Source organism: Cebus imitator, unplaced genomic scaffold (genome assembly GCF_001604975.1).
Source record: "Cebus imitator isolate Cc_AM_T3 unplaced genomic scaffold, Cebus_imitator-1.0 Scaffold449, whole genome shotgun sequence".
NCBI lineage: Eukaryota > Metazoa > Chordata > Mammalia > Primates > Cebidae > Cebus > Cebus imitator.
The window spans coordinates 2,212,133-2,233,089 of NW_016107764.1; the positions used below are offsets into that span (position 1 = coordinate 2,212,133).

General features: G+C 61.8%; 1 protein-coding gene across 3 annotated transcripts in view; it reads right to left on the reverse strand.

The window, feature by feature from the left end:
* Positions 1 to 20,957, reverse strand: part of ZC3H3 (zinc finger CCCH-type containing 3) — a 97,891-nt gene that overhangs the window by 60,669 nt on the left and 16,265 nt on the right. For all 3 annotated transcript variants that reach the window (XR_005197265.1, XM_017511523.2, XM_017511522.2), the window contains exon 4: positions 5,595 to 5,748. Coding sequence is in view for 2 of the 3 variants with exons in the window: in XM_017511523.2 (XP_017367012.1) it covers positions 5,595 to 5,748 (154 nt within the window). In the remaining variant the exon portion in view is untranslated. The remainder of the gene's footprint in view (positions 1 to 5,594; positions 5,749 to 20,957) is intronic.

Consider the following 20,957-nt stretch of genomic DNA (forward strand, 5'->3'; position numbering starts at 1 on the left):
AAAAAAAAAAGAATTCATCCCAAGTTCCTCTGACTGGCACGCCCTTCGGGGCACGTCACAAGGTGAAAGGAATCCTGCTGTAGACTGAATGTTTGTCTTCCCTTGAAATCCTGATGCTGAAGCCCTGACCCCAGTGGAACGGCATGAGGACACAGGGCCTTTGGAGGTGATGAGGAGAGATGCAGTCCTGAGGTGGGGCCCTCGTGTGTCCTCATAAGAAGAGACCCCCAGAACGCACACGCGCTCACCACGCTCTCCCCTGCTCTCTGGGCCACATGAGGATGCGTGGGAAGACAGCTGTCTGTAAACCTGGAAGAAGGCCCTCGCCAGACACCATGTCTGCCCAGCACCCTGTCTTGAACGTCCAACCAGGACAGTGAGAAGTCAGCGTCTGCCACCGAAGCCCCAGTCTGTGCTACTGTGTGACGGAGCCAGAGCCGACAGTGCCCAAACCAGAAGGCGGGGCGGGGCGGCTGGCGTCCTGGGGGCTGTGCAGGTTCACCTGCTCATTAAGGAGACACGCATGGGGAGCACAGCAGCACCGTGGGGACCCCTCCCTTCCCTGGGCTGAATTCCTCTTTAATGAGACGTCACTTTGGAGAAGCGTTTCAGAGCCCTTCAAAATCCTGGCCTAACCCTCGTCAAAACTGCACAGATTACTTAAGATTTACCGCACAGACGCAAAATAAAATGAAATAAAATAAAGTACGGCAGGCCCAGCGAGCGGCGGCCCTGTGACAGGACCATTTGTAGTCGGGTGGAGAAGCCTCCGATTCATCTGCTTAAGCGCAGCAGCTTCTGTTTATTTCGCACTTTCATGTCAAATGAATTTGGAAGGAGAAAAAAAGTGACAGGCAGTTAGGGATATAAGTCACATTTCAGCTTCGGTTCAGATTAATGAACTTGCTGAAGCCGGTGAGGGCACTGGCAAATCCACAAACCTCAGAACAACAAAAAAATTAAATCCCCTCGGCAGAGCCTCAGCCCTCACGGTGGCTCCTCTGAAACCCTCCGCTGACCTTCCACCTTGTGCCCCTGCACCCCAGGCTTGCACGGACACCCTCTGAGTCCCTGGGCTGGCTCTGGGCATGGTGCCCCTGGGACAGGCCCCAGGTGAAGGCGGCAGTCCTGTGGCACCGGGGAGGGCTGGCCAGGGCTGGCTCTCAGGGACCACCCAGCAGGGCCGAGGCGCACGTGAGGCAGCGAGCGGTGCAGGAAGCCTCCAGGGCCCTGGGCCAGAGCAATGGCCTCTCCCATGTGTGTGGCAGATGCGATGGGCACCAGGCTCGGCAGAACAGCCCGGTCCCACGCCTCGGGCCTCCGGGGAGAGGTGGTACATGGCCAGGACACCACCAGCAAGCACCTGTCAGCTGTTGCCCCGCCCCACCCAGCCACATGGCCAGGCATCTGCAGGCCAGGGCGACAGGCAACATGGCCCGTGACGGGCAGCAGAGATGGCACCGTGGATGCTGCCCCTTGGGGCAGGAGTCCCGCCCTGCCGGTGGCACACATGCACTGCTCCTTCTCTCCTCCCCCTTCTGCCCCGCCCCCATCTCCACGCACTGTCTGGTGCATGCTTCAATGGTGTGCCATCCTCAGAGACCCTGGTTGGCAGCACGCAGAAGCCCCAGGAACAGCTGCCCAGCAGCCTCTGCCTTCCACCTCACAAGGATGGGTACTGGCCAGCCACGAACATGAAGCCATGGGCCGGCATCCAGCTGGCTCTCCCACCAGCTCCTCCATGGCCAGGCCCAGAGAAGCTGCTGACAGGGAGAAGAGGCCCCGGCCTCTACTACAAACCTGGCTGTCAAGGGACCCTGAGGCTGCCCTCCAGCCTCCCACATGGGCTCAACGTAACCACTGGGTCGACAGCAAGTTTCTACTTAAATCAGGAGGGGGAGAGTGAGGGTGCGTACCAAATCACCCCCTGGGACAGGGCAGAAGCCTGGGCTCAGGCCGGGCACCCACTTACCCACCCTTCCTCCCTTGGGCTGCAGGGAAGGGCAGTTTCTAGAGCTGCCCAGAGGAGGGAACAGACCTAATCACCCTGCACCCTCCCCACTGCCCAGGGCAGAGCTAGGACCAACCACTCAGGACCTGGGGCTCTCTGACAGAAAGCCAAGGGTAGCTGCAGAGGGGTCCTGGGGGCTAATGGCCAGGAGAGAGACCCCCTCCCTCAGGGTGGTGCAGTCCCCACCATGAGCATAACAGCTAGGGGGAAGGAAAGGGAGAGGAGAGGGGCAGGGGAGGGGGAGGGAAAGGGAAGGAAGGGGAAGGGAGGGGAGGGGAAGTTCCAGGGACAGGGGCAGAGAAAGGACAAGGTGAGGGCTGTTGTCAGCAGCAGAGCCATGCAAGCCTCACTGCGGGAGCCTGTGTTACAGTTTCTTGTCCCCCCTGAGCAGGGCCCCGTCCCATCCCTCTCAGGACAGGGGTGGTGGGGGTCCTGCCCCCTCCTCCGTCTTTGGGGTTCCAGCCCTTTGAGAGGCAAGCCCTGTCTTGAGCCCCCACCAGAATCGAGCCTAGAGACCCTAACCCATTCCCCATGGCACAGGCAGGCAGGGACAGGCCGTCAGGTTCGCACCTCGCTGCCCCAGGCCACACCCTGCTCAGGATGCTCAGCCGCTCCCCACAGCAGCCCTCGGACCTCCGGGACCCCTGCCCAGACCCCCAAGGCCTTCCCTCAACACTCAGAGCCCCCTGGGCCTCGCTGTGCTCCCCAGTGTCGTCCCCTCGCAGGGCCTCTGCCAGCGGCTCCCTCTGCTCCCAGAGCAGTGCTGTCGGCGGCGTCCATCTCCCGGGAACTGGGGCTTCACAGAGAGCAGGCCCGGCTCCATGCTCAGAACCCGTGCGTCTGCTTCAAGGACAGAGCGAAACGCTGAGCCTGTGAGGGGAAGAGGCCTTCCAGGGCCTCTAGGGGCAGCAGGCCCCACACCCACACACGACTTCCTCTCGGGATGACCAGATCTCCATCACAGTGAGGGGTGGGCAGGGGGTGTCCCACACCAGCACTGACCCTCAGCCACTGGTCACCCTGCCCGCCTCCCTCCCCTCCCCCCTCCCCTCCCGTGTGTCCACCAGCCCCTGCCAACTCTGACCACCGTGGCTTCCAGGACTGCTGAGGCCTGTCCGCCAGCCCCTCCAAGGGATGGGGGAGGGAGCTGGGGCCCAAAGATAGCCCTGGTCTCAGGCTCCAGCCAGCCGCCTGGCAGGACAGCCTGCCTTCTCCTCTCCATGGCAGCTCTTAGTGAAGGGTGGCCGGGGCCTGCCCAGGGAGGGCTGAGTGTCCAGCCACATGCAGGCAGCCTGGCTCGGATGGAGCAAGGGAGACGGTACATGGGCCAGGCCACATCAGCCGCTGGCCAGACAGGCCCTTCCTGTCTCAACAACCCTGAGCCGACAGCAGGCCCAGCAGCCATGCTGGGACGCAGGTAAACCTGAGTGACAAAGGCCCAGCCCGCTGGCAGCCACTCTTCCCAGGGCCTCCTGAGAGCCATGACCCTTAGCTCCGCACCCTCCCTGCCCACCCCTACACCCCATCCACAAGCCCAGGGCTCATGCCCCGAAGAGTCCCAGATGCCTGGCAAGGGGTGGAACAGGACTGGGCAGAGGTGGGCAGGACAGTGAGGAGGGGCCCCTCACACACCCCCTTAGCCATGTGTGCATCCTGGGGTGGGCTCAGCCTGGCCTTCACACACAGGGAGGACACTGAGGCCTGGAGCCCATGGCCACCAACCACAGCCAGGGTCTCCAAGGGTGGGCTGAATTCGGGATCCTGGTGCTGGGACCTTGAGCCATCAAAGACGGTGCCTGCTCCACCTCCTGCGCACCCATGCCTGTGGTCCAGCCCCTACACCCAGGCACCCAGAGAGCCATGGCCACTCCCTGCAGGGCAGCTGGCCAGGCTGCATGTTGGAGGGACAGGGAGCTTGGAGGGAGCCTCTCAGCTGACCCGCAGCTCTCAGCCGCATGGCGCCAACAGGAGGCCCTGGGCACTGGGCTGGCTGCCGACTCCTCCTCCTCCCAGCCTCCCCGGCCCCAGAGCCAGGGTGTACGACGACACCATCAGGGCCCAGTCAGACCCAAACCCAAGGCCTTCCTGGCCTAACAATCCAGAGGGAAGGGCTCTGCTGGGTCTGCCCTGAGGAACATCAACACTCGGCCCCCAGCTGTGCCCCTGGGAGAGGTGGACCCTCGACGCCGGTCTGACAACGACCACTGGAGGAGGACAGGAGTGGAGAATCCATAAATCTGAACCTCATTCCCGATGATCGGGGGCTCTTATTAAGTAAATTAATTTAAGTTAATTTAGCTCGATCATGACTCCTGATCACAGTGATTTACTGAGGGGGAAATTGCATTAGGAAAGGCCATGCTCACCAGATAGAAGAACGGAAGAAAATTAGATCCACTTAGCACTGTGAATTAATATGGAAATAGCAGGTGTAAATTTAACCTTATCGAGAGAATAAAAATTATCTTCATAAATTTGTAGAAATAGCCCCCGAGATGCTTATAAATCTATTTAAAACAAAAATATTACAAAAAGTGCAGTAAAATTAATTTAAAATATACTCCAGCTATTGCCTCCAGAAAAGTCGGTGGCAGGGCCATGCTGAGTGCGGCCTGGCGATCCAGGAGGCAGCAGGGCACTGCCCAGTGGGCTCGCCAGCTGCCTGACCTGCCACAGGCCCTAGAGCCACGCAGGGCTGTCCACACCAGTGGGTGGATCCCCTGGGGTTAGCCTCAGGCCTGGGAACCTCTAGCAGGGACTCACCAGACGGCCACGGTAGGGTCGGGGGCTGTGCCCTGCACTGTGGCTGCTTGCCCCGTGGCCCTGTCAACTGCCTCTGGCCCATGCCACTCCTCCAGGAGCAGGTTCCCACAGGGAGCGTCAGAGGACAGAGGGACACATGCCACTGCCTGCTTCACATCCGCTGCCAGGGCTCTTACCCTCTCCCAAGCATGGAGATGGACACCCCCACCAAGCAAAGGAAGGACCAACCCCCAGGGCCAGGCCTCCTGAGGCCCAGAGGCTGAGCAAACTCAACTCAGTGAGTAGCACAGCTTCCCAGAGTGGGGACTCCAGGAAGGCAAGAGCTATTTCCCACAGATGGAGCCGCGTTCCCAGTGTGCTTGGAGGTCAGAGTGCCGGTGGGGGCCAGACCGTAGGCGGGCAGGACAAGGAGGACAATCATACATTGACAGCTTCCAGCCAGGCCGCTCAAGGCCCAGCCTCTCCCACTAGAAGCTTCTCCCTGAGAGATGCTCAGACAGCACATGGCATGGGAGCTCACCATCTGGGCGGCGATGCTTCCATGGCACAGAGCCCCCACCAGCTAACAGACTCGCTGAGAACAGCAGGGCCTGTGTGTGCGCGTGTGTCCGTCCGTCCTCATGTATGTATGTGTGGTATACTCAGGCTGGCCTCCTACTGCCTACAGATATTGCTAAAGAAACAGAAAAATCAAGCTGGTCCCCAGCCAAGAGCCAAATACCAAGCAGTTCTGGAATGCGCTCAGCTCCCCTGGCCCTCAGGGCAGGGTCCAGACAGCCCAGTCCCCAGGCCTGCAGGAGCATGGAGGAGGCTTTCCTACCTGGACAGTGAGAGCCGCCGGGCCCGCCAGGAGGGCAGAGACAGGGGGAAGGGCGGGGCGCCAAGAGATGAGGCCGGGGTCTTCTTGACGATGCGGTAGCGGGTCTTGATCACCTTGCTCGTGGGTGGGGTCCGCAGGGCATGCAGGCTGGATGCTGCAGAGAAAACCCAGGGCACACACAGATCAGGGAAGGTCGGCAAGGGCAAGGTCAGAGAGGACGCCCACGGTGCCAGCCCTGCCTGCTGCCTCCTCTGGGGCTTGAAGACTCTCTGTCGCCCCCTAGATGGAACCCCCACCCGACATGGCACACATATCCCTAGGGTGCCTGGCAGCCAATGCTTCAGAAGCTGACCAGTGCAGCCTCCAGGAAAGGTGGGCACTGGCCCCGCACACCCTCTAGCCATCAGGAGAAGCAAGGGACCACCCACGGGAGAACCAGGAGAAGCCAGGGGCCTGGCAGCCAGGGACACCTTGGAGGCCCCTAGACAGTATCCACCCCAGGGGGACTCGAGGTGAATGACTGACTCCCAGCAGAGCACTGAGGAAGGCAGATGGGCCACCTCCACCCAAGACAGCAAGGTAGGCTCCTGGCCTGTGCCCTGTACGTGAGAGGGGCGCTGGAGCACTCACCTCCTCAAGGAGCACCTCCTTGCTGCCGTGCCCAGACAGATTTATGTACTTAATCACTGTTTTCATAACATTCTGCAGGGTGATAGACACAATGGCTTTTTCCTGCTGAACGTTTCATGCAATTAACAGGAATCTGTTTTGCCCGAGTTCCCTTCCACTTGATAGCCGGCAATTTATCCATAGCTTCAAGGATGGTTGTCTAATTGCCCAACTTTCATCATGTACAGCTCTGACTGCCCAGATAATTAAAGCCAACACAGCAGTGGGCGCAGGCCCGCCCTCTTAACAGCTCCCCTCGCAGCCCAAGGCCCAGGAGATCCTGCAGGAGATGTCCAGATGTCAGCAGAGCCCCTCCCTCACATCTTCTTGGTCCCACAGCCAAATAGCCCTTGAGGCACACTGCTCCTTAGACAGGACCGGAAACTGTTATGGGTTCCCAAAATCTCTTCCGGAGCCCTACACCCACCGGACCTCAGGCAGCCAGGGCCGCTCCCTGAGCCCCGCTTCTGCCCATCTCCCCACAGGCTCTCGCACCGTCCTGCCTGCACTGGCCTGTCCAGCTATCGACAAAGATCCCCTCCTGCAGGTGTGCCCCAGCACCGTCCAAGCCGCAGCCTCCACCCAGGCACCTGTCAGCCTGCAAGGGAGCAAGTCAGGAACATTCGGACCCAACATGGCATCAAAGCCTTCCCAAGAGCACCCCCAAGCCCACAGGAGAGAGTCTGCCAATTGAATTTTCAAGGTCTTACAAGCAAAGAGAGACCAACCAAAAAATCAATAATAGCTTGTTCCAACTAAGAGCCAGAAAACATAGAGGTCCTTAAGTTATCAATAACCCCGAGGTGATGCGTCAGCTTCCAGCCCTGCTGTGGGCTCCCTGCTTTCTGCCTGAGGAGGGCATGGGCTGCCCGGGATGCTCCTGCCCCACGTGGGCCAAGCTGGGAGCCAGCCTCAGCACCTGGGCAGTCAGTGCACCCACTGGAGCACCACCAGCCATGGGGCCGGGGCTCGGGGCTGCCACCTGCCCACTCCCAACCCCAGCGTGCCCAGGTGACCCATGTGCCAGCCTGCAGCCTGCTTCCCACCGTGGCCTGCTCACAAGCCTCCCAGGCCGCCCCATGCCTCCCGCTCTAGGATGGAGAGCCTGGGGTGATGCTGGCCCCATGGAGCCATGGCACAACAAAGCTAGGGCGCAATCCCGCTCAGAAGCCAGGCAGTGCCTAGCAAGGCAGGAGGGACACTGGGCCACGCTGGGGCCCTGGGGCTTTGTGTTCCCCTCCTCCTCAACCACTTCCCCAAATTCTGAGCACAGGAGGCCCCAGACCTGAGCCAGCTCCATCCCCGTCACCAGATGCACAGCATCCCTTTGGCTAAAATCACCTATAACCTTGGGGACCAGAGCTCATCCTCCCTCCCAGGTCCAGCACATGCCACCTCCTCCAGGGAGTCCCAACCCAAGCACGCGGGACTGGACGCTGCATTCTAGAACACTCCTGCCCTGGAGGGGCAGCTTTGGGCAGGCAGGCCCCTCGCAGGCAGCGGCACCACAATCACGCTCCTGCGTGGGACAGGCGGCCATCAGCTCAGGTCAGGCTGATCTGCCTCACTACATGTTACTTCTTACTGCCCAAGCACCATTCCTGCAAACCACATGGTGATAATGTGGTCCCGGCCTCTCATCACAGCCCGGTCAGGCTGGGCAGGCATGTCCTGCACGTGTCACCCTAGATAGACCCTCTCCCACAGTCCCCACCAGAGTGGGGGCACTTCAAGAGGCTCAAAGTGGGGAGACGGCAACCAGTGAAGGTCCAGGGCTGCACCCCACCCCCACAGCAAGGCCGTGCCCCCCACGGCCTGCCCTGCAGACCATGGGCAGTCCCTTTCATTCCCAAATGGGCAGCTCGGACAAGTTCATTACGACGCAGGATCAGCAGGGCACAGCCACACAGACTGGCAGTGGGGGATGAATTCCAAGCCGGGCCTCCAGCAGCTGGCAGGAGCAAGGGCTCCTAAGACCATGCCTGGCACACGGACCCAGAAAGGGCTGGAGGAAGGAAGGGTCCCTCCCTGGCCCTGTTCCCCAGGGTGTGCAGCAACGGGGTGGACAGGTGACAAGGCTTGGGAGGCTCCAGGATGCTGCCCTGTGTCCAACAAGGACCCAGGCAGAAACAGGCCTCTGCCCTCCTCCCTGAGGACACCGGCCCAGGTGCCCATCCCTCCTAGCTGGCTGGGGTTTGTGTAGATAGTCGTGTTATTTAGATACGATGTTGGTTTAATTCCCTTCATTACAGACTCCCAGGGCTGTAATTTTTTTCTCCGCGTGATACATCCCCACAGCACGCTCTACGCACATCAAGCCCCTTGCGCCTTTATTGCCAGCGCTGCCCTGGCCCGCGTTATCAGCCCCACACACGCAGCCCTCTCCGCCCGCCATCCAGAGGTCACTTCTAATGACTAATCGATCTCATTAGCTTTCCTAATTAAAAACTTTACTACCGCAATGGAAGACAAACTACAAAAAAACTGCTGGCATCATACGTGAATGGGATATGAGCCCATCCATCAGCAGGGTTCCAGCTCTTGCACACAGCACCATGCCCTCAGGCTGGGGGCCAGGTGGGGCGGCCCTCGGGCATCCCAGAGCCCTGCTGTGTACCAAGCACCACATGCCAACGACGCACTGTCAGGAGGGAGGCCGTGCGGCTGGGCCCGGCCATCGGGGGCCCAGGAGTGTGGTCCCACCCCCAGCAGAGCTGCTTCGCCTGCAGAGCCTGGCCCTGCCCACCCAACTTGCTCTCCTCGGACAATTCCAACACAGATGGCTGATCTGATCAGACGGAGGTCGAGGCCTTGCTCTGTTTTATGTGGAGCAGGAGTTGAGGGAGAGTTCAGATTTTTATGGAACTTCAAAGGGAAATAACTAGGAGGAAAATGAGTTGCTAATTTCACAATTGGTTAATGAATAAGATGAAACTAGAATTACTACTCTGTGCAAAGAACTGCCTGAGGCTGCTATGAAGTAGAGAAGGCTACTCCCTCATTCCACTGTCCAACCCACCAGGGCCAAGACGAGTGTCCTGGGCAGCCGTTCAGCTGTCTGTCCAGCTCCCAGGCTGCCGACGGGAACAGGACCAGCTCCATCAGGGAGGGCTTCATCCATCAAATGGGGTGGAGACCCAGAAGGCCTCTGACTGTGCCCCAGGCCAGCATCCACCAGCCCCTGGGCCTCATCCACGGTGGCTACAGAGATGGAAGCACCAGGTCCTCCAGAACAGCAGGTCCAGGTGCAGACAAGCCCAGCACAAAGACAGCAAACTGTCACCACTAGGCTGCTGGTCCAAGAAGTACCCTGGTTCTAGAAGCCCCTTCCCCAAGCCTCCACAGGCTTCGTCCCAGCTGGGGAATGGGGGCAGTTGAGCAGAAGGCCAAAGACTGGCCTGGAATTTTCTGGAATTGTCCACAGCCACCCCCACACCGGCAGACAGGACAGCGTGGGGCGAAAGAAGGGATGATGTTGACCTGCCCAACAGACACCTAGCACCACACCGAGTTCCCCAGATGAGTGGCAGCAGGAAGCGGCCAGGATAGACCAGGCCCACAGACAGACCTGGGGCAACCCAGACCCTGAGTGCAAGGAGAGCGGGCAGGGAAGAGCCAGTCCAGGAGCAGCCCCCGGGCCACTGCCAAGCTGCCCGGGGAAACGGATGGCTGTGAGCCAAGGACACTGCGCCCAGCCAGGCCCCGTCCCTGATTCCTGGCGATTCCACCCTCGTACATTGCCTGATCTGCTTTTTATAAACAGGACCTGACACCTCCCGGACATCTCCATGCCGCTATGCCCTCCTTTGACTAAAGGCAGCGTGCACGCCTGCAAACCCGCTTTTCCTGGCGCCTGTGATCGGATCTGTGCCTTTCCAGTCCTGCTACAGTTTCTGAGGCGGTGCCAACTCTGTGCGGGCCCAGGTCTCTAGCCCCGCTGCCCTGAGCACAAGGCAGGAGGGGCCGGGCAGCGGCACACACTGGGATTGCACCCTTAGGCAGGGCCGTGAGCGCCCTGCGGGCAAGCAGGACACAGCCTAGAGAGAGGGCAGGGGGCCCAGTGCCGTCCCTAGAAACGGAGTTCACCCGGCACCCCGACACAGCTCCACTCACTGGCCTCTTCCTCACCGGCCCAGGGCTCAGGGGTTGCGTCTTCAGCCGCACAGCCGCAAGAGGGCGCCAAGGACAAGGCAACATCTCCTCCCAGAGAGCAGAGTTCCCACGATTAACCGCCTAATTAGAGCTGTGATTACGACAGAGAGCGCTCAGTGGTGCGGGGAGGTACACGCGGCGGGCGGGACCCCTGGAAGTGCCCCTCCAGGAGAGCTGAGCCTGCCTGGAAGGAGCAGAGCCCAGGGTTCCGGGTAGAGAAGATAGCAGGGCACAGGCCCAGGGCTGGAGGAGTGGTGGCTGCAAGAGGCGGGACAGCCTAGGCAGGGGGTGCCCAGGCGCTGCTGGGGAAGTCGATGGGTGGGGGAGAGCTGGGGGTGATGGGGGTCAGGGCCAGGCCCACCCAGCGCTGCTGCATGGCTGGCACCACGCTCACACGGCCTCAGCTAGCTCCACAGCCTCTGGCACCATGCTGCCCTCAGGAAGCACGTGCCGAGCACAGGCCCCACCTTCCACCCCTGCAGGCCCAGCTCAAAGGCCCTCACACCCCCAACCCTCCCAACTAGGCTAGGAGAGTGCTAAGAGGAAAAGACAGGGGAGCAGGGGGAGCCCCAGGGAAGGAGACAGGCAAGATCCAGGCGAGCTGGCAAGGCGGGTGAGCCAGAAGCCCCGTCTCCTCGGCTGCAGCCCCCACCAAGGCCCTATGCTGGAGACTCAAGCTCACAGAGCCCCACCAGGCAGCGTGCCTGACAGTGGCTGAGCACGCTCTTTGAGAAACAGCCAAGAAAACTCCGACAGGGCATGTGGCCCATGTCCCCAAGGGTCCCAGGCTTTTGCATTTCAGACCGTGACGTGTCTGTGCTGGGTGGGAGGCAGCATCCACAGAACTGTCTCTTTGAGGGCAGCTCAGGCAACAGCTGTCACTGTTGCTGGGGCAGGAGGCTCTGCCCATCATGAGCAGAGATGCCCTTCCCTGCGCAGCCGGGCCTAGTCTGGGGCACCTCCTAGAAGGCAACTGGGCCTCGGCAGCTCCTAACAGCCCTCACTGAGGCTGGCAGGGGTGGACAGGGTGGAGGTCAAGGTGCAGGGCTATGGAGCAGCTAAAACCCAGCCTGGCCCCTGACCAGCGCATCTCGCCAGGGCCTGCACACAAGAGCCTCTCCACCAGGCCCCTTCTAAAGTCGGCCGAGTCTGAGCTCAGCAGGCCCTCCCCACCAGGCCCTTTCGGAAGCCGCCCAGTCACCACCTTGAGAGCCTGGTGCTTACCCTTGGCACTTCTATGTGCCAGGTCCTGAATGTGGCGAGGCCAAGGCAACATTGGGGATGACATGGACTCTGGCCTCTGAGGAGGGGTGGGCAGGCCCTAGGGGCCATAAGGAGGAGCAGCTCCCCCGAGGCCCACCATGGACAAGGGGCAGTGAAGTCAAACAGAGGGCCTCTGGCACTCAAGTGCCACATTGAGGTCCACAGGAGACTGCCCTCTTTCCCAGAAGCCTCAGGCCGTGGGTCCCCTCCACTGCCACCCAGGCTGCCACTGCAGGCCCCACCCTGGCCCCAATGGGGCCCTTGTCTCCTCAGTGTCTGCAGCGTCCACAGTGGAGCCAGTCTGCAGCCACCGGCCCACCCAAGCTGCCTCATAGCATCCCCTCGGTGGTACCACACAGCAAGTGTGAACATGCCAGGACATGCAAGGGCACCCAGGAGCACACGCAGAGTTACATGCACACGGTGGCCATGCACACATGCGTGAGAACGTGTGTAGTCATTCTGCTCTGGTGGCTCTAGCCCCTAGCAGACAGGACAGGGCTGGGTTGCTCACCCCACAAACCTGTACCCCGCCCTCACTCCCCTCAGGCCCTGGAGTTTTGTGCCCAGCCGTGGAGGCGCCGGGCATCGTGCTCCCTATCCCAGGCTCAGAGGGAACAGTAGCTCCAACATGGCCCAGCGCAGGAGCTGGGCTCACCGCCTGGACGTGCACCTGCAGGACGCCCATCTGCAGGACCAACAAACTAATTTCTACCGGCACCCAGTGCAGGGGGACTGCACGGCCACTCTCCAAGGCCACTGTCCGAGGCAAGACAGGAAAGGCCTCCTTGGTTTTTTGTCTGTTTCTTCTCTCTGCCCTCCTCAGTCCCCTTCCTGTCTGGCCCATGTGCAGCCAGGCCTGGCTGCTGCATGTGCTGTGGTCCTGTATGTCTGCTCCCACAGGGTGAGGCTTGTGCCCAGCCCAGCGCCCCCACCATCCTGCAGACACACTCCCCTCCCCTGGATGCTGGGGGCTCAGGGACCCTGCTCTGCCCTGCCCCCACTGTCTCAACTCACCAGTCCCTACCACTGGGTTCCAAGAAACATGAGGGTCTCTGCGGCCCCGGCCTGCTATGGGGCTCCCACCCCGCCCCCAGTCCGGAAGCCCAGCCTCTGCTCTTCTGCTCCCCAACCACACGCGGGCACTTCCCAGCTGCTTTTCTCATCCAGACACCGAGAAAGGCAGGACAGAGTCAGCCTGTGCTGCAGTCCCGCTCCCCCGCCTGCAATGCCTCGGCCCTCCATCACACCAGCCAGGCGGGTCAACGGCAGGGCCCCTGGGGCACAGTGAGAGGCTGCAGTGATTAGTACTGATGAGCACACGACCTCAGCTGGTCATGCGTGACACCAGCTTCCTGCAGACGGCACTGGCAGGCTGCAGGAACCCTGAAGTTGTGCGGAAAAGTGGAATCCAAGCGGGCACCACGGGAAGCTCAGCCTCTCCTGCCCGAATACGCCTCCTAGGCCCTGCCACTGTTTGGAGGGAAAGACCCAGGAAGGACTCCTGCCTGATTCTAGCCAGCTCAAGCAGAATGTCCCCATCACGAGAAGGGAGGTGCCTCTGCCCCTCCTGGCCACCACACAGAACCACAATGCCAGCCATGTCAGCTGAGGGCACCTCACCCCCTCGGCCCACATGTGGAAATGTGGCCGAGGCCTAGAGGGTAACACCTGCCCATGATGCCGTCCAATGTCACAGCTGGGCCAGGCAGGTGCTGGGCCAAGGAGCCTCTGCAGGCACCTTTGGGGGGCATGGAGCCTGGAAACACCAGCACAGGCGCTCCACCTCCATCTCTGAAGACGGCTGGAAACACCGGCCACCCCCACCTCCATCCCTGAAGACAGCTGGAAACACGGGCACAGATGCTCCACCTCCGTCCCTGAAGACCGCTGGAAACACCGGCCACCCCCACCTCCATCCCTGAAGATGGCTGGAAACACCGGCCACCCCCACCTCCACCCCTGAAGACCGCTGGAAACACCGGCCACCCCCACCTCCATCCCTGAAGACAGCTGGAAACACCGGCCACCCCCACCACCATCCCTGAAGACGGCTGGAAACACTGGCCACCCCAACCTGTGCACCAGGGCCACCATCCGTGTGGGCAGACCCCTGGCTGTGCAGGCACAGGCTCGCTGCCCGTCTGGAGCCAGCCCCAGGGGTTACCCACACTCAGCACCCTGGCATCCGGCCAGCCCCACTGGCTCCAGCCCAGGCCCCGCAGGTGCAGGGAGTGTGCAGGTGACGTGGCCTGGCCCCCGCCCCATGCCCCCCTTGCGTGGCTGCACGCGTGCTTCAGGCCCGTCCATTCCTCTAAATGAGCCTCAATGACAGCCGAGGCAGGGGGCGCCTGGTGAGTGCCCCGCCTCCACATTGGCGAGGCGGGAGCTGCCAGGACTGCACTCTAACAAGCTTCAGATGTGGGATGACTAGAACCACAAAGTATGAATTTTTATGAGTCTAATAAATCACTCCACTTTTCTTGTGCGTGATGGCTCCCAGCACCTCAAGCGCTGCAGATGGAAGGCAGGAGCCTGTGTGTGTGGTAGTGGTGGCCAGGAGCAGGGCCACGGGGCCGTGGGGCCCTCCTGAGCACCTTCAAACCCTCTGGCCCCGCACCTGAGGCTGCTCAGCAGGGTGGAGAGCAGAGGCCTGCTGGCCGCTGCCATTAGGCCCTCCCTGCCAGAATCCCACATTGGCAGAAAAACTTGCCCCAAAGCCTCATCAGCACAAAAGGAAACTTTGCAGTTACACACACACACACACACACTCATGCACACACTCACGCTACAACAGAGACGGCAGAGGACCCCAGCCCTGGGAGAGGAGGCACAGGTACATCCAGCCTGTCCTGGGAGGCTGGGCCCCAGCACCTCCCTAGGTGGGCAGCACGCGGCCGGCCACACCAGCGGATGACCCCTCAGCCTTCACGCCCTGGCCTCGGGCCCCTCAGCCACAGCCCCGTGGGATCCAGGGATTCATCTCTGACAAACATTTACGGATTATCAAATCACAACAGCAGCCCGACAGGACCATAAGTCACCCTAAGCAGCTGTCCGCGGTGCAGTCTGAGGAGTTTGGGCAGCTCGGTGATGACGAATGACTGCTGTCAGCAGCCCTGTCCCCCCGTGTGGGATCCGTGCTCTCTGTTGTTCCACACTACCTGGTGTTTAATGACAACACTGTCAGCCCGAGACGCAGCACCGCCGAAGCCGCCGCCGCCTCGACTGTCAGAGCCCTATTAAAGGGAAGATTGAGACCCTACTCTTCTTAAAGTCACTCAAGCAACACAAGCTGCTAGTTCCTGTAATTATTGTGCGCCAACCATCGATCGCACGCCGACACCTGACCCGTCTGTATGAAATGGGAGTAGTTTGTTCCTTGACAGTCGCTATAGATTGTGGAGGGTGGGGCTTCCTCCCCTCTTCCCACTGCTCTGCCAGCCTCAGGTGCAGGGGAAGAGAGGGGAAAAGCAGCGCCGCTCACCCCTGGAACCCACCACAGTCCCTGAGCCGAGGGGTCAGGAGGCGGGCTGCCCGAGGGGGCCTCCCTACCCTCCAGCTGAAGGGGACGGTGTAGCAGGCAGCTAAGGGGGTTCTCAAAAAGGCTGAACACAGGCCTTGGGCAGGGCACAGAGGAGCAGGAGGAAACAGGACCAAGCTGGGCCTGCACCCCAGGCCGCGCTCTGAGCAGGTGTGGTAGGCTCAGGGCAGGCGGGCTGCAGTGAGGGACAGCTGGGCTTGGGCCCAGCCAGGTGTGCACCCAGCCTCGACCCCCCACTTCACAAAGAAGGGGACCAGGGCCCAGGGTGCAGGCTTCGTGAACCATGTCTGCCAAGCTCTCCTCACCAGCCTGCAGCCCCGGCCAGCCTGGAGAGCGCCTGTGTGCCCAGGACCCGGGCCTATGGCTCACCTGCTCCCTATCTGGCCCTTGGGCCCTAAGAGGCACCTGGGATGAGCCCTTCCCAGGGCTGGGAGCTCTGACAGGATTGAGAACGCCTCTTCAGCTTGTCTCTGCTTTGACCCTGCTCCCACCTGCCGCCCACACACTACTGGGGGCACCCAGGTACTTGAGGGCGAAAGAGCAGCTTCCAGAGGATAGACCTGCTCAGGGCCAGGACAGCAGCTCCAGGCTCTGAGTGAGCCACAGCCGAGCCCTGAGGCCCTGCCCACCCCATCTCAAGGGACAGGACCTACAAGCAGCCGCTCAGCACAGCCTCAGGTCTCCCGGTCCACAGGACCCGGCCTTCTGCATGAGCGCCATGCCCTGGTGCTGCAGGAGAGGCTGGTCTCGGGGAGCCAGGTGATTCCACCAGACAGTCCGGGCTGGGAACGGCCTCAGCCTAACACAGGGAGTCCCAGGCCCTTCCCTCCCAGTCCACCCAGCCTTCACATGGCTGGGCCTGGCTGGATCCCGAGGTCAGCAGAACAGGTCTGGGGCCAAGTGGCTGCCAGGCAGCATGGAGACCTGGCTCCACCATGCGGCACAGCCTTCTCTCAGGAACCCTCCTCTGCTACCTCTAAGCACAGCCTGAGAAAGACTCTTTGGAGAGAGCCCCAGCAACACCCTCTACAGAAAGCAGCAGTCGTGAGAGAAACCGCATGTCCCACTCAGAAGCCACAGGCTGCCAGGGCCCCCAGCCACATGCCGCTCTCCTCTGGGCCACTCCTGGCCTTTCCGATGGCTGTGGGACGAGTGGGCAGGCCACAAAGGGGAGGCCCTAGGTGCCAGGCACCGGCTGTGTCCCAAGGGCCTCCTCCAGGGTTGGTCTTGACGGCACAGCACCGGGGCCAAGCCCACCGAGGCCGGAGATGGCACGTGGGAGCCACAGCCGCAGTCTCAGAAGCACTGGCTCGCCTGCTTGTGCTCCCTCTGGCACACACGCGTGCAACTGGGGACCCTGAGAAGGCAGCAAGGGGCTCCCCACCCTCAACTCACCCAACGGGGGCCACAGGGGGAAGGCCCAGAGGCTCCCCGGGCCTTGGCTGCGGTGGCAGCAGCCCGGCAGGCAGCCCTTACCTTTGAGGGAGGCCCATCTCCACTCCTCTGGATCCTCCAATCCCAAGCACAGAGTGCAGCTCCAGTGGCAATGCCTACCTCCCCAGTGCACAGGGAGCGAGGGGCCCTGTGGGGGCTGAGGCCAAGCCAGGGTGCAGCGGGCACTACCCCAGCCTCCCCAGGAAGGGGACTCAATGGCCCTCTGAAGGACAGGGGAGGGGAGGCAGCGAGTGTGCTGAGGGCTGACGGGGGGCAGTGGGGCACGGGGCCAGACAGGCAGTGGCCCAGCATCTGGGTTAGGGTGGGAGCCGGGGAGGCAGGCTGCAGACGGCCCCGCACCAGCTCCACCCCCCTAACTAGACTCCTGGCCAATGCCCTGGGGCTCCAGCCTTCGGGGCCAGGCAGGGAAGGCGGGGGTGATAACTACCGGGCCAGTGCCAGCCTCTGGCCCTCAGGGTGCCAGACCACAGTGCACTGGGCGGGACCCGGGGTCGTAAGCACATCTTTCAGTAAGATGAGCTCATGTGTCTTGAAAGGACAGAGATCGAGAATGACTAAGACCCACATTTCTCATCACCCCAGGTCTGAGCACCCCACATCACGGCTGCAGAAGCCAAGGCTCGGGCTGTGGAGGCGAGCCCCAAGCGCAGGCAGGATCTGACCAGCGGGCACGTGTGCTCACACAGCGCCCACACAAGGACAGGTGAGTGTGTGGTGCTGTGTGTGTGCACGTGACCCACAGCGGTCCACACAGCAGCATGGGGCAAGTGGCCGGCCTCACCTTAGCCGCAGGCCCCACAGGCAGGCCACCTGGGGACAACAGCCTGACCAGGCCCCAGGGCAGCCAAGGCCACCACTCCATCCCATGCACAGGACTCATCACCGGCCCAAAGCCTGCACCGCAGGGGACACATGACACCAGAGCCCAAAAGCGCCCTACTCGTGGGAAGCCACAGCCCAGCACCTCTGAGCCAGACAGTATCACAGCGGAGCTACAGTCAGCCCCATGCCATCCCAGCAGACGCAAACAACCCCCTAGCCTGCCCAAGGCCGCCCCCCTGGCCTGGCACAACTGGAACACCACTGCTTGCCCCACCCCCTTCCTTCACTCCAGGGTCCCACACGAAGGCACAATGGAGCTGGGTGGGCTTCTGTGGGGTCCAAAGAGGGGCCCTGGCAGGAGGCAGGAGCAGTGGGGGTGCCCAGAGCTCACAGCAGCCCCGGCCCCAGACACATGGCCAGCATCGTGAAAACGCTGCCCAGGGGCCGCCATGAGGAAGAGGCAGGTGGGGTCTCCTCCTCAACAGAACACAGAGTCGGCTGAGAGGGCAGGCTGGGCACAGGCTCCCCTGCCAGGCCCTGACTTGGGAAGAGGTAAGACCACCCTTCCGGGGTCACCCCAGCCACGTATGTGGTGGGAGGGGCAGCTGAGGCTGCAGGGAAGGCCAGGGGGCGGTGGAGCCAATGGCCAGCTGCCCACCCTGTGCCCCACCCAGCCCTGGTACTGCTTCATCCTCCCAGGCCCACACAGCGGGAACCAGCTGGGAAGCGCTGGCATGCAGGTCAGGGATCTGCCACAGGGTGCTGGGTTCGGGGGACCCACCCAGACGCCCAGATTACCCAGCCCTGTAAGTGTCTAGCTGGAGCCGAGCTTTGCATCCTCCAACCCTCAGGCAGAGCCCAGGGTGAGCTGTTGCCATTTCCCACAAGGTTCCAGGCATTTCCATCTTTTGTGGGTATCCACCCCGAGACATCCCAGATCCCAGCTGGCAGGCACTCCCCCATGCACAGGGCTGTGGGGTTAAATCTCACAGCATCCTTCTGCCCATAAGGCAGAACATCTAATTTCCCACTGAGGGACAGCTCACTGTGCCAACCAGGGCCCACCCCCGGCCCAGGAGCTAGGCAGGAGCCTACCCCTCCCTGCCCTCATCCTCTAGCCTTGTTGGCTGGGAACTATGACCTCTGCCCAGCAGGGCCCCCATGGCTAGGTTTCTGGCCTGAACTCCCAGAGAGGACATCGGGTTCACAGCGGCAGGTTTTTCGGCATACAGGCAGACTACCCACCAAGCCCACCGGGTTCTCGGCGCAAACAGCTGGCCTAGGACACAGAAACAGACCCTGGGCAGGGAGAGCCCAGACCCACCACAGCCCCTGCCCAGTCCAGAGGGTTCTCAACAAGAAAACCATGGCCTGGCAGCCTGGCTCCTCCCAAGAGGCCTTTGCCAGTAAGTTGAGGCAAAGAACCTAGAGACATGGGGAGGCGGCACTGGCCGAGGTCACAGGGCTACTGAGCACACCGAGACCCAGACCGCGAGAGTGCAGACACGTGGTGTGGAGCCTCGACGCTCTAAAGGGACTGACCCCGCCCTCCACCCAGTGGGACCTCCTCCCAGGCCTTGAGAGCTCAAGTCCTGCTGCCCCATTGGGCAGGAAGGGGCCACCAACGGCCCTACCCCAGCACTATGTCCGCCTCTGGGGAGCTCCCAGCAGGCCAGGGGACTGGCTGTGGGCAGGAAGCCCTGGCTGGAGCAGCTCCAGGCCTCCTGCATACAGGGCATCTGCTCCCTGTGTTTTCAAAGGGCCCGGAAACAAGCCACACCTGCAGCCGTCCCCCACCCCCGCCCAGGCACCCACTGGAGCAGGCAGGAGGTGGGATGGGCATGGAGGATGGCCATTCCCCTACCCCCACCCAGGCACACACTGGAGCAGGTAGGAGGTGGGATGGGCATGGAGGATGGCCCGGGCGCGGTGGCTCACGCCTGCAATCCCAGCACTGTGGGAGGCTGAAGGGGGTGGATCACGAGGTCAGGAAATCGAGACCATCCTGGCCAACATGGGGAAACCCAGTCTCTACTAAAAACACAAAAAAATTAGCAGAGCATAGTGGCACACACCTGTAGTCCCAGCTACTCCGGAGGCTGAGGCAGGAGAATTGCTTGAACCCAGGAGGCGGAGACTGCAGTGAGCCAAGATGGCACCATTGCACACAGCCTGGGTGACAGTGCGAGACTCTGTCTCGGAAAAAAAAAAAAAAATGTATTGGAAGCCGGACACAGTGGCTCACACCCGTAATCCCAGCACTTTGAGAGGCCAAGGCAGGAGGATTACCTGAGGTCAGGAGTTCAAAACCAGGGATGGGCCCTGCAGCAACGTGGCCAGCACACAGCAGACCCTGATGGGCTCTGAGCCCACTCCTCAGCCCTCCCCACAACTGCCACAGGTGGGGGTGAGGTCCCAGAGTCCACAGAGCAGACCCTGGAGGGCTCTGAGCCCACTCCTCAGCCCTCCCCACAACGCCACAGGTGGGGGTGAGGTCCCAGAGTCCACAGAGCAGACCCTGGAGGGCTCTGAGCCCACTCCTCAGCCCTCCCCACAACTGCCACAGGTGGGGGTGAGGTCCCAGAGTCCACAGAGCAGACCCTGGAGGGCTCTGAGCCCACTCCTCAGCCCTCCCCACAACTGCCACAGGTGGGGATGCAGTTCCAGAGTCCACAGCTACTGAGTGCAGTCTACGATCCCAGACCCTAGGGCAGAACTCCCCAGGGGTCGAGGCTAAGAGTCCCAGAGCCCCTGACGTGCCATGCTCTGCCAGGAGCCATGCCACCACAAGCGCAGGGCAGCCTCAGTACTTCCTGCCTGACTATGCTGGCCAGACACCCAGCTGAGGGGCCCAGAGGTTACTGCCCGCTGGCCTGCCTCAAAGAAACCCTGGCTGGGCCATGAGGCCGCAGCCCCAGAGCCAGCCCCAGCCCCACTGCACTAGCGGCAGGCAAGCTGCACAAAGGTGGGTCAAGGAAGGGCCAATAGCAGCTGGCCCTGGCCCGGGGAGAGGAGACTGGCCCGTGAGCTCCAGGCACACACCTGACACCTGCACCTGGGCAGCGCCTCTGAGGCAAAGCAGGGTGAGCGGTGCTGCGCTGCACTGCTGGCTTCCCTGCACTGGTGGCTGCGTGGCCCTGGCCTTCAGCTCTCTGGAGGAAGAGGATCGAGAGGAACAGGGAGGGCAGTGGATGCTTCTGCCCACGAGCCCCTACAGCAGGGGACCTGCCAGGCTCCCCAAGCCCATGCTCTGTGTCCACACTGCAGACCGGCCAGCAGCAGCAGCAGGCACACAGACCACGCCAGCCCTGGCCTGGATGCACATCGTTGCCAGCCCCTGGGTCAAAGACACCAGAAGGGAACTTGGGGGCCCGGGGCTGATCTCCGAGACCAGGGCTCCATAACAGACACTCAAGCAAACCGACAGATAACTTGACACTTAATGCCCAAAAGCTGCT